Here is a 12,432-nt window from a genome sequence, read left to right as displayed (position 1 = left end):
AAAGAAAAAAATGTAAAAAAAAAAAAAAAAAAGAAATATAAGAAAATGGATGCATCCCTGAAATATCTGAGAAGAATACAATTCTGTCAGTATTTTCACTAAGGACTTCTCAACCATTAAAAAATTAGTTTTTATTATTTAAGCTCTAACTTTGTGGTAATGTTACAGCAGCCATAGAAAACTAAAATAAGACTCCTCGTGGAGAAAGAGACCATGTGAGTGACAAGAACAAAATCAGATGCACCACAGCAGCGTCAGCACCAAGAACGCAGCATGTGAGATGACCATCTTCGATGCTCCACTCCAGCCTGGGCACCAGCTGAATGAGGTGCCTAAGTGATTCCCACTAATATAAGATGGGGCAGGACTTTCCAGTGAATCCACAAAATATAATAATATCTGAGCTTCCACCTGTAGTCAAAATAACAGACACCAGATTAACCTTCCTTCCTCAACCAAAAAACAGGACAACCCATGTGACCCACTGATTTTCAGACACTGGACATCAATGAGCCCAGGACAGTGATCTCTAAGTGAAGATGCTCTATAACTATTCATTCTTACTGCCTAGAGTACTTCCAGGCTATGACTAAGGGTGGCCGAGGGGATTCCAGACTAAGCTTGAGTACAGATTAAAGGCATAAATGAAAGTGATGAGAGACAGTTCTCTAGAAGCTATCTCAAGAGCTTCATTTTGGGAATGCCCTCACGCCACAATCCCTTTCTCTATGGAACACACACCACACACATTATCCAGTCTTAAGACACTTTTAAGAAAGTCTTTTCGGGGCCAACAGGGGCGTGGTAGATAAGGCTTTGGACTCCCAAGTGGCGGACCACAATTTGAGTCCCAGACCCAGCAGCTTGAAAATCATGCCTGCACACATGCCCAAAATTCCAAGGAAAAACAAACTCACGTGTGATTTCTCACTTTCCTTCTCACTGTCTTTCTCTGGCATTCACACATACCCTATGGCAAAAATCTAAAAACAAATAAATAAATAAAAATAGATAAATGAATAAAAGAAAGAAAGAAAAAGGCCTTTCAAGCTCCAGTACTACCTGCACCTATCCCTACAACCAGCCTTCCCTATCATGTTCCCTCTCTACCTTTCTATCTGGTATGATGCCTCTTCTTTCATGTATATCCTGGCAAAAATCACAGTATCTTTAAAGTTTAAATGTGAAAAATAGGGGAGAATTATTTGAAAACAGAGATTTATAGAAGACTGAGATCATTATGAAACACTAACAGTTGGCTTGGGCATGTGGTTCGGATAAAGTTGCAAATGTAGCATAGTTATGTAATAACAGGCCAGAGAGCCTGAAGAGCTGTCACAGGCTACCACCTACAGGACACAAAAGGAAAAACAGCCTTACCTTTGCTCTATCAGACCATCCAAAGGACTGCACTGTCACATCTAATCGTTTCATTAACATCCGCCGTCGGCATTCATACTCACAGGAAAGAGCATCATTGATTCTTTCCAGTTTTTCCTAAAGAATTTGGGAACAAAAATCAAACACTATGACTCTCTTGTTCTGCACAGAAAAGAAATTCAATGATTCAAAAGATACTGAACTTGATGACCATTTTTTGATCTCATTAAGACTTCATGGTAAATTATTTATATAATAAAGAGTACTGATAGAACATTTACAAATTTCAGAAGATATTAAACATATAAACTCTACCTGGTAGTATTAACCGTATCTTCAATCAAACATGTTAATGTAAGTAAAACAGCTACTTGCTAAGTAGTTTGGACCAAAAAGAAAAAAACAGCAACTTCTCATCTTGCTGGCTTTGAGCCATCATCTTTTTCAAATCACAACTCTACTAACATATTGACCAGTTATGTTTTTTAATTAATCATCTGACTGAAAAAATGTTAGGATGTGCTACTCTAGAATACCAATCCACTTTAATTTTTTACAATAATAGATGTGTGTTAAATAAACACTGTAAAATAAAGATATCCATTTATAAATTAAGTCACCTTCACTAATTTAATTACAGAAACTAAGAAAGGGGGATTTACCGCCTGTTCTGGATTTAAATCAGTTTTCAGCAGAGGTTTTCCCACATGATTTTTCTGGACTTTTGAGAGAATTTCCTTCACCTAAAAGTAAATATAAAAGATAGTGAAAATGGATATCTCTAATTTAAAACAATCTCATTATTGTTTGAAGCGTTGTTTTGAGCATTAGAGAATAAATAAAATGTTAAAGTGAATTCACTAAACTATACTTTTGCATACCAATAAATATCTCTTCAGTACAGAATATTGTTTTGAAGCACTAGTTATATTAATTCAAACAATAGAACACCTTCTTTCCAAAAATAAGAAATAGTATACACAGACAACTAGAGAAGTACTATTAAAAGTTTCTACTGTGAGAATCTATGCCTCATATAAAATAATTTTGGAGTTTCTTCTTAACATGGTATGCTCTTACCTCATGATAAATTCTCAAGAGGGATACTGAGACCAAATACTCTGTATACATTCCAATTCTAATTATTCTGGCATCACTGTTCAGCAAGACAACATAGGAGAGTAAGCTCTCTCAATTACAGTCACCACATGTACATTCTCATTACTTTTGCAAAGCCACTAATTTAAATTACTTGAAACATTTTTATTTTGATCAACAGGTATTAAGCATTTATTAGGTCTTAAGGAAAATCATGATGCATTTTTCTATTTTTCTACATAAAAATATGTCATGACTTTCTCGACAACCCAATACTTTTGCTTTGACAATATCAGGAATCACTACAATAAGAGTAATTTATCCTGAAGAAAATGACTGAAAAATGACAGCCTAAGATGGGTTCACTCTGCTAACTAGACAGACCTTCATTAGTTAAAGAAAAAATTAAAAACTGAATAAAACAGTTAGTTTCTTCGTTATAAGGTAACCAGTAGAAACATCAAGAGCATCTCAGATTTAGGGGAGCGTGAGGCTTACTTATGTTTGGGACACTCTTTAAGAGAAAGAATTAAAAATCAGCTGGAAGCCTGGGTAGTAATGGGGAATGACTGTAAATGGGCACAAGCTTTCTTACGAGGATGACGGAAATATAAAATTAGATTTTGGTGATGGTTACATAACTCTACAAATATACCAAAGTTCATTGACTGTATACTTACAATAGGTACATTTTATGGCATATAAATTGTATCTTCAGAAAGCTATTTTTTAAAAATTAGCCTGTGCAAATGAGGGGCCCCAAAGCTTAAGCTTTATTAGTCTCACAGCAAATCTACCTCCTCAAAATGATACAATATAATACAAAATTACTGATAGGATTTCTACATATTTTAAAGAATTATTAGTTTATTTTCTTAAAACACATTTTTATAGATTTTCAATTAACAGAAATATCTTCAATTTAATGTTATTTCCTATGTTACTAAAAGTATTAGCTATAACTCCTCACTTAAGAGGAATTCTGAATACACACTTGTGATTTCTTACATGAAATCACATTCCTAAGAGCTAAACATTAGACAACAATTTTAATGAATTCAAGAATTACTTGTCAAAGGGTAAGTTAAGAGCACAGGCTCTGGAAGTTTACTGTGTAGGTTCAAACTTCAGGTCTACCACTACTTAAAAATTGTTTACTGAATTAGACAAATTTTTAGTACCTCAGTTTCTTCACACAGCTATTGTAGATAATAACAGCACCTCTCTCATATGGGTGATGTGAGAATTTAACTGTCATTACATATAGAGTAAAGCTATAGAACATTTAATTTAGAAGACAAAATATTACATATGTTTGGTGTCACTACTACTATAATTACTTTACACAACTGAATAGGTTTAAGTTAGACAATACTATTTTTCTTCCCCAAAGGTGTCAAAGTATCTTCTGGACATATCACACACGAAAGAAATACAGAAGTTTTTACTTTTGATAGAAACAACGGAATAGGAAGTCCTTTTTTTTTTTTTCCACAATGTAAGTAATAACCATCCTGTCTGCCAATATTTAAACAATCATTAAGCCTCCTTCGAATAGGAAAAAGAGGGGCTTGGGAATGTTGTTAATACTAACTGAAAACCATGAAGGAGAAAAGCCTCTCTGAGATTAATATGTGGAAGTACGGGAAGATTAGAAAGAGCCTAGAAGTCTGTCTCAATTTGAAATACTCCCAGAAAGTGTAGCTAGCCCTAGGTCATTCTTAATCCAGAGGAAAGGCAGAAAAAAAAATCTGAAGACTAACTTATTAACTCTAGAATAATGTTTTTGAGCTGGGATCCATAGACTTAGTCTATAACTGGCATCCAAGTTTTACAAAAGAAAAAAAAAAGAACTGTGTTTTCATCTTAATAAGAGTACATAAAATAATCTTCTCTTAACATACAGATAAACCTTATTGTACTTTTCAGTTCATAAAATGTCAATACAAGAGATCTTCACTGAACAAAAATAAGGTAGCATATCTAAAAATGGAGCTGTAGTACTTATCCCTTTTGCTTTATTTTTCAATGAGCAAGAGAGACAGTAGCCCCAACGGGCTCTTGAGGTCATGATTCACCCCTAGCTTCAGCCAGTCCCAAATCACGGGCACACACAAGCCCAGCAAACTCAGGGACACCTCTGGACATGAACCTGAAACCTTCCTGTGTCAATCAGCTTTGTAAAACGTCACATCTATTCTTGAAGGCAAGCAAGAACTTTTTTGTCATGCTTTTTTTTGTTTTTTGTTTGTTTGGTTTTTTTTGAGAAGTTTTCACTCTATAGGGCGCATGCGCTTGCCAGACAGCTAGAGAAAGACAGAGAAACAGAAAGCGAGAAATCACCCCCCAGGGGGGAATGGCCATGCCACAATCACTTCTCCTCCATTCTCCTCTTGGGATCTTGGGCACACACGCACACTCTCCTGGCATGAGTTTTAAGCCACCAGGTCTGGGACTCAAACCACGGTTGACTACATGGGAGTCCAGCAACATAGCCATTACGCTAACTGCTGGTCCCAACATTTTTGTCTTCTAAGATGGATTCTGTATTATTTCCCTAGAAGTCTCCATATTTAGCAACAAAACCAGGAACTAGACCAGAACTTGGTCTGGAAAAGTAGCACGCTCTCTAACATATAGCTCCACCAGGAAAAATGGTAGTTTAATAAATGAATAGAAATTTTAAAATGAGCGAGGTACATTCTTTGTGGTGGTTTTTAACTACTCATTGAGAATACTCATTCATTCATGCATTTACTATACAGCACACACTAAACACTTAGCCACCTAAAACTGTGTTTTGCTCACTATCATAGAAAGCACACTGCAATTCTATTAATATCCATTAAAAAGTTTAAACTGCTTTTTGACATTGTAGGATAACTCTACTTCTTTTATTATACTGTATCACAACCTTAGTTAGAAAAGTAATCTTTAAATTTATAAAGCAGGCCCAGGTATGATGGCACAGATAGTAGAGGTGCAGCTGTGAAATGCTGGAGGCCATGTGCGAAGGTCCAAGGTTTACAGCCAATACGCTGGGCATGCCATAATATACCCATAATCCTGGTAGACTACAGAACTGGAGGGAGGACTGAAGCAAAAAGACTCTGTTCAAAGTGCTTCTTTCTCTGCTCATTTCTCAGGAAACAGAGTTAAAAAAAAAAAAAAACAATTTGCAAAGTAATTTCTGTTGTGGCAAACTCTAGGAAACCCTAAAGGTATTCACTCATTAAGATCTGACTCCTAAATATTACTTATAGACAAAAGTAGGTCACGTACCTATTAAGTTCAGATCCAAAATTTAATTTATAATAAAGATAAAATTCTCTTAAAATGGAGTGAAAATCTTATATTTAAAGGACATATTCTCAGTTTTAATACCGCATTTACATGTTAGCATTTAGTTGAAAAAATAAATATAATACCTTTGACTCCACTTGGTTTAGCATATGTGGAATGTCAGAAGTTGTTGACTTGGGTACACCAAGGGTGTCACACATAGCTTGAACTTCTTGATAAATTTCACTATTTTTATCTAACTGAGAATTTTTACATTTCTTGTTCTGCAATATCTGTAAAGCCTGAAGTTCTGTACTTAAAAATACTGTAATAAAAAAAGGGAAAAACAAATAAATGTTAATATATGCACAAGAATTTCTTAAAATATTTCACTGAAATAATTCCCTTAAAACAGATAGCAACAATACCAACAGCAATGCCAGCTTACAAAGGACCAATGAACAAATACAGACAGTTGTAGAACACTGCAAGTTTAAACATGAAATGGGGGGGGGAAAATAAAGTTATATAAACTAGATTTTATTAAATATATGTATAAGGTACTATAAATGGCTGCTTATTTTTCACATTGGAGGAGCCTAAGTAACAGACAAGAATTTAGGACCCTGCAAAAAGAACAGCATCATTTTTATCTATATTCTTGTTTGAACTTATTTATTTATCTATTTATTTAAATTTGACCAGAGAGAGACAGAGTGAGAGAGAGAAAGGGAAAGTGAGAAAGTAAGCCACCATGTCTGGGACTTGAACCAAGGTCGACCATGTGCAAGTCCAGTGCCCTTAACTACCATGCCACCTGCTGGCACCCAATTTTTATCTATTTTATCTATAGAGGTTTAACCTAAAACTTAGTTTGAAACATGAATGGGTAACAAAAAAGGCACTTGAAATAAAAAATTTAAATAAATTTATTTAATATTATCAGGCAAACGAGAAATGACTTATTTCACTATCCTTGATTTCACACTAGCTGGTTCAGTTACATTTTAATTAATATACTAGATTATCTAGACTGTTATTTCAACAAGTACAAATTCACTAAGTCTCTGTTCTGAGACAGGCACCACGCAGGACAATGGAGATGCAAGTCAAATAAAAGATAGTACCTATACTTCAAAGAGTTTAATGTCTAGTAAGTAAAACCTACCAGCAAATCAACAATTTAGGAGTGTGTAAAAATGTCTAAGATTGATAAAAGCATCTCTCTCTCTCATATGTAAAGAAAACTCAGGCCAGGAAAAAACTCATAGCTCTAATCTACAAGCAGATAAAGCAATATGACCCAGGACAAACTCCCTTAGGCCATTGAGAAGTCCCTTTACCTTCACTATTTCATTTAACTCTTTCAACCGCCATATTTAATATTATTAAAAAAAATTACATGGTTATAGTCCCATTTTAAATTAACTTTTCACTATAGTAGTTAGTATAGTAAGTGTTTTGCTTTTGTTTAGTTAAAACTACAAACATTTGGGGCTGGCAGGTGGCATGGTAGTTAAGGGCACTGGACTCTCACATGGCCGACCATGGTTCGAGCCCTGGACCTGGTGGCTTGCTTTCTCACTTTCCCTATCTCTCTGTCTCTATCTTACTCTGTTATTTTCTGGTCAAATTTAAATAAATAAATAAAGTTAAATAAAATAATTCTTTAAAAGAATTGTAAACATTTGATCTGTTTCTATATAGTATCACTGCATAAATATACCATTGCTATTCAACCACTGATGGACACTCAGATTCTAGTCTCTGCCACTACAACGCCATAAAGAAAATCCTTTTTATAGATCATTATATACTTGAAGGAATAAATATGTATTCCTAGACACAGAACCCTCAATTCAAAAAAAAGTGATTTTGAAAATGTGCCCTTCTAAAAGGCTGTAACCAGTTATTCTCCCACTACAGTCTATAGCTTATAATTCAGAAAAGTTATGACACATTTTTTGCATAGAAAAATATGTCATGACTTTCCTGACAACCTAATATGTTTTAACTATCCAGGGGCCAGAAGGTAGGGCAGTGGTCCAGGTTCCTTTTTGCCTTAGCTGCTAAGAAGCTTAACAGTAGTGGTAAAACAGGTTTCTGCTATAAGTAAAAATACATAATAATAATAATCTGCTTACTAGTCTAGTTTTAGAGTTTTAAGACTCAATAGGACCTCGAAGATCACCAACTTTAGCAATTTAGTCATAAACACTAAAGATGAATTAGGTAAAGAAAAAATTACTAAAGTACTATATAAGCCATAAACACAAGTTATTCTATACTAAATGTGAGAGGGTATGGTATTGTAATTTATACTACACTTCTTTTTTGGAATTTCTTAAACTTCATTTATTTAATTTATTTATTTTAATTTGACCAGAGAGAGACAGAAGAGAGAGAGAGAAAGCAAGAAAGCAAGTCACCAGGTTCAGGACTCGAACCATGGTCGGCCATGTGGTAGTCTAGCACCTTATCCACCATAACACTTGCCGGCCCCCTGTAATTTATACTACATTTAATATAAACATCTCTGAGATACTTATTTTAAGTCAAATATAGAAACCTTTTAAATACATAAAATGTCTGTTTCATTAATGAAACTATATAAATGATGATTGAAAATAACAAACTAGATTAAACACACATGTATAAATGTCCAAGGAAAGATAACTTACACAGAAGTTTCAAACAGTCTTCTTTCTTTTTCAAGCGGTCTTTAATATCTCCTGATATGAGTACAGAGTATGGACATGCCATTTCTTTTAAAAAACCACTTATTTCAAGCTGGAAGCTCTCTAGATCATCTCTCCCTTAAAAAGAAAAAAATAGTAAAATACTTACTTAGTATTCACCATATACCCTAATACTATGACATATACTAGTGTTGATTTTAATTTTATATGCAATTCTAAATTTTCACGTTCACATTTAACCTTCAGATCTGTGACTATGAAGGTTACATAGAGGCAACCAAATAAAGTCTACATATAGAGAGTACCAGTTAAATTTAAGAAGAGAGAAAGCAAGAAAGCAAGCCACCAGGTTCAGGACTCGAACCATGGTCGGCCATGTGGTAGTCTAGCACCTTATCCACCATAACACTTGCCGGCCCCCTGTAATTTATACTACATTTAATATAAACATCTCTGAGATACTTATTTTAAGTCAAATATAGAAACCTTTTAAATACATAAAATGTCTGTTTCATTAATGAAACTATATAAATGATGATTGAAAATAACAAACTAGATTAAACACACATGTATAAATGTCCAAGGAAAGATAACTTACACAGAAGTTTCAAACAGTCTTCTTTCTTTTTCAAGCGGTCTTTAATATCTCCTGATATGAGTACAGAGTATGGACATGCCATTTCTTTTAAAAAACCACTTATTTCAAGCTGGAAGCTCTCTAGATCATCTCTCCCTTAAAAAGAAAAAAATAGTAAAATACTTACTTAGTATTCACCATATACCCTAATACTATGACATATACTAGTGTTGATTTTAATTTTATATGCAATTCTAAATTTTCACGTTCACATTTAACCTTCAGATCTGTGACTATGAAGGTTACATAGAGGCAACCAAATAAAGTCTACATATAGAGAGTACCAGTTAAATTTAAGAATATAAATATCAACTTAGGAATATAAATGTCTCATCATGAGATTGTAAATAGTGTTATGTTTAAATACCTAACAAGTCTCTCCTGTATAAACAAGTCTCTTCCAATGAACTCTTCCATAAAAGCAAATAAACTGCAAATATTTTATGGTAGTAACAATACTAAAAGTATTGTTGTGGCTCTAATTATTAATTGGTTTCAGAGCAATTGGTCTATTGTATTTCTATGTAGTCAGACAATAAATGCAATCATCTAAGACTAACTTATCTTTACTTCATAATATAATTATGTAGGATCTTTGCCCTATGTTTTGAATTTTGCTTACTTTGATTCATGTGAATTTTGTTTACTTTGATTCATATGAATTTTGTTAGATTTGGCAAGAAAAAAAGAAAATAATTTAAAAGAACAACTTCAGAAAAGAAAGCTACTTTGTCTCTTCGCACATGCCCAATAATTTTTAAATTTACACCTTATCACACTATCTGAAGTTCTACCAAAGACCCAAAGGACTTCAGTTAACCAAGGTGGTGAAAAATTAAAGAAACTTTATGATCTAGTACAGAAGAATTTTTTAATAAAAGTATTCCTATATGAATGTCCTAAATTATAGGTTTGGAAATACAATTAAAATTAAGGACTACATGTATTAAAAAGATCTTAATTCAACATGAGTATCATTCAAAACTTATTATTATTATTAAACTTTTAAATAACCAAGTTCAGACTCTACTTTTTCTAAAGAATACTAAAGTTAAGACATCAAATCAAAGTAACTGCTTATAATTTTACACCAAGTTGAAGAATCAAACCAAAAAACTTTAATATCATACAACATTAGAGATTTTTCTTTGTACAGTAGTAGGTACATCATTAATAAACTTTAAATCATAAGTTATCAACTCATTTACTATTAAGTAGAAAGGTAAATAAATAAAATATAATGGCAATACCAGCTGAAGTGATACTTTCTTCCAAGTTGCATAATGACTTTATCTGAGAGCCTAACCAAACACAGAGCTCTGAAAATTCAGGTGAAGATAATCCACCCACCGCTGCCTTGGTAAGGGCTTGTTCTTCTAAGAGTGGTCCCTTATACCTACAAAGGAAGAAATGAAGTTTTAAACACAACAGAAAACCCTCCACTACTCGGTATCAAGGCCAGCTGCCTGTTTTTGTGAACAATCTTATTGGAACACAGCCAATTAATGTATAATAGTAATTTCCAGACTGTCCATGGCTGCTTTCACATTACACTGGCAGAGTTCAGTAGCTGTAACAAAGATGGTACAGCCAGCAAAACCAAAGATGTGTACTATCTGGTTTACAGAGATAGTCTGCTGATTATTCCTCTCTATATTATTACCATTTTGGTTTATTTCTCATGTTAGCATTTTACAATAGAATTACCTACTAATTTTAAGATAAATATTACGATAACATAAAGTCAAATACAACAGAAAATCTTTACTTCTGTATTAGTTAAAAGAACAAGAAATATAGTGAAAAAAGTATAGACACGAATTTCAAACTGAAAAAAATTAAAGCTGAAAAGGTCCTAAGAGATCATTTTAATCAAAGACATTTACTGGATAATATATATATATATATAAAATATATATATATATATATTGACAGAGGGTATAAGCACTCACCAGAGACAGAGAAAAAGAGACAGAAGGCACCCCCACAATGAGGAATGGTCATACCACAGTCCTTTTCCTTCATTCCTCCTTCCATTAGGATACACCTGGTGTGTTTTTTCAAGCCATTGGGACAGGGACTTATATCCTGGTTGGCCACATAGTATCTGGCTCCCTTAACTACTGTGCTACAGGGTAGGCCTTAACAATTTTATATTTTTAAAGGTTTCTGCACACTGTATTTAACTAGAACCTTATTTTTTATTGTAATTTCTGATTTACATATAATTGTAATCTTTATGGAATACAGTATGGTTTTTTTAGAGCACTTATACAACATGCAATAATCCAATCAAGGCAATAAACGTATAGGTCATCTTCAATATTTAACATTACATTATGCTATGTACATTTGAGATTCAGTCTACCAGTTTTTTAGAAATTATTGAATTGTTAGGGACCAGTAATAGATCACATAAGGGTTACATCACTGGACTAACATGTACTTGACTGCAGTTCAAGTCCAGGACCCAGAAGCTTAGAACTCAGGCTGGGTGCATGTGCATGCATGAGCAAAAATTCTGAGAGGAGAATGGAGGAGATGGGATTGTGGCATGGCTATAACTTCTGGGGGCTGATTTCTCGCATTCCATCTCTCTATCTTTCTGTCCCTCCGGTGAGTGCTCGTGCCCTAGAGCGAAAAATCTCTCTTAAAAAACAACAACAAAATATGGAATTCTCAATGATTTTTTTACTCTATCCTGGTACAGTATCCTATAAACTATTCTACTTACTTACAAGCACTCTTTTGTCTGTCAATCAATTTCTCCTGAACCCCATAGCTCACCCACAAAAAAATTAATAATCTAATTTAAAAATGGGCAACTAGTCTGAACAGACAACTTTCAAAGGAAGACAGTTGCTTTGGGGCTAAAAAGCATATGGAAAAAATGTTCAACATCTCACAATGAAGTATCACTTAATCCCAATGAGAATGGCTATTTAAAAAAAAAAGGAATAACAAGTACTAGAAAGGTTGTGAAGAGGAACCCTTGTGCACTGCATGGTGGAAATGTAAATGAGCATGGTCACTATGAAAACAGTATGAGGATTCCTCAAAAACTTAAAATTGAACGGGAACCAGCAGTTAGCGTAATGGCTATGTAGCTGGACTCCCACGTAGTCGACCGCGGTTCGTGTCCCGGACCCGGTGGCTTAAAACTCACGCCGGGCGCGTGTGCGTGCGTGCCCAAGATCCCGAGAGGAGAATGGAGGAGAAGGGATTGCGGCGTGACCATCCCCCCTGGGGGGTGATTTCTCGCTTTCTGTCTCTATGTCTCTCTCTGTCTGTCTGGCGAGCGCACGCGCCCTACAGTGAAAATCTCTCCAAAAAAAA

General features: G+C 34.3%; 1 protein-coding gene across 1 annotated transcript in view; it reads right to left on the bottom strand.

Annotated features, from left to right (window-relative positions):
* Window positions 1–12,432, bottom strand: part of TSLIG3B (tRNA splicing ligase complex subunit 3B) — a 50,811-nt gene that overhangs the window by 17,611 nt on the left and 20,768 nt on the right. Inside the window, exons 2-6 of the mRNA XM_027765625.1 lie at window positions 10,347–10,492; window positions 9,058–9,192; window positions 5,907–6,085; window positions 2,043–2,123; window positions 1,381–1,497 (exon numbers count right to left, since the gene is read on the bottom strand). Of these exons, the coding sequence (XP_027621426.1) occupies window positions 1,381–1,497; window positions 2,043–2,123; window positions 5,907–6,085; window positions 9,058–9,192; window positions 10,347–10,492 (658 nt within the window). The remainder of the gene's footprint in view (window positions 1–1,380; window positions 1,498–2,042; window positions 2,124–5,906; window positions 6,086–9,057; window positions 9,193–10,346; window positions 10,493–12,432) is intronic.

The sequence above is a fragment of the Tupaia chinensis genome, unplaced genomic scaffold (genome assembly GCF_000334495.1).
Source record: "Tupaia chinensis unplaced genomic scaffold, TupChi_1.0 Scaffold000062_1, whole genome shotgun sequence".
Lineage (NCBI taxonomy): Eukaryota > Metazoa > Chordata > Mammalia > Scandentia > Tupaiidae > Tupaia > Tupaia belangeri.
This window is presented reverse-complemented; position numbering and strand designations above follow the sequence as displayed.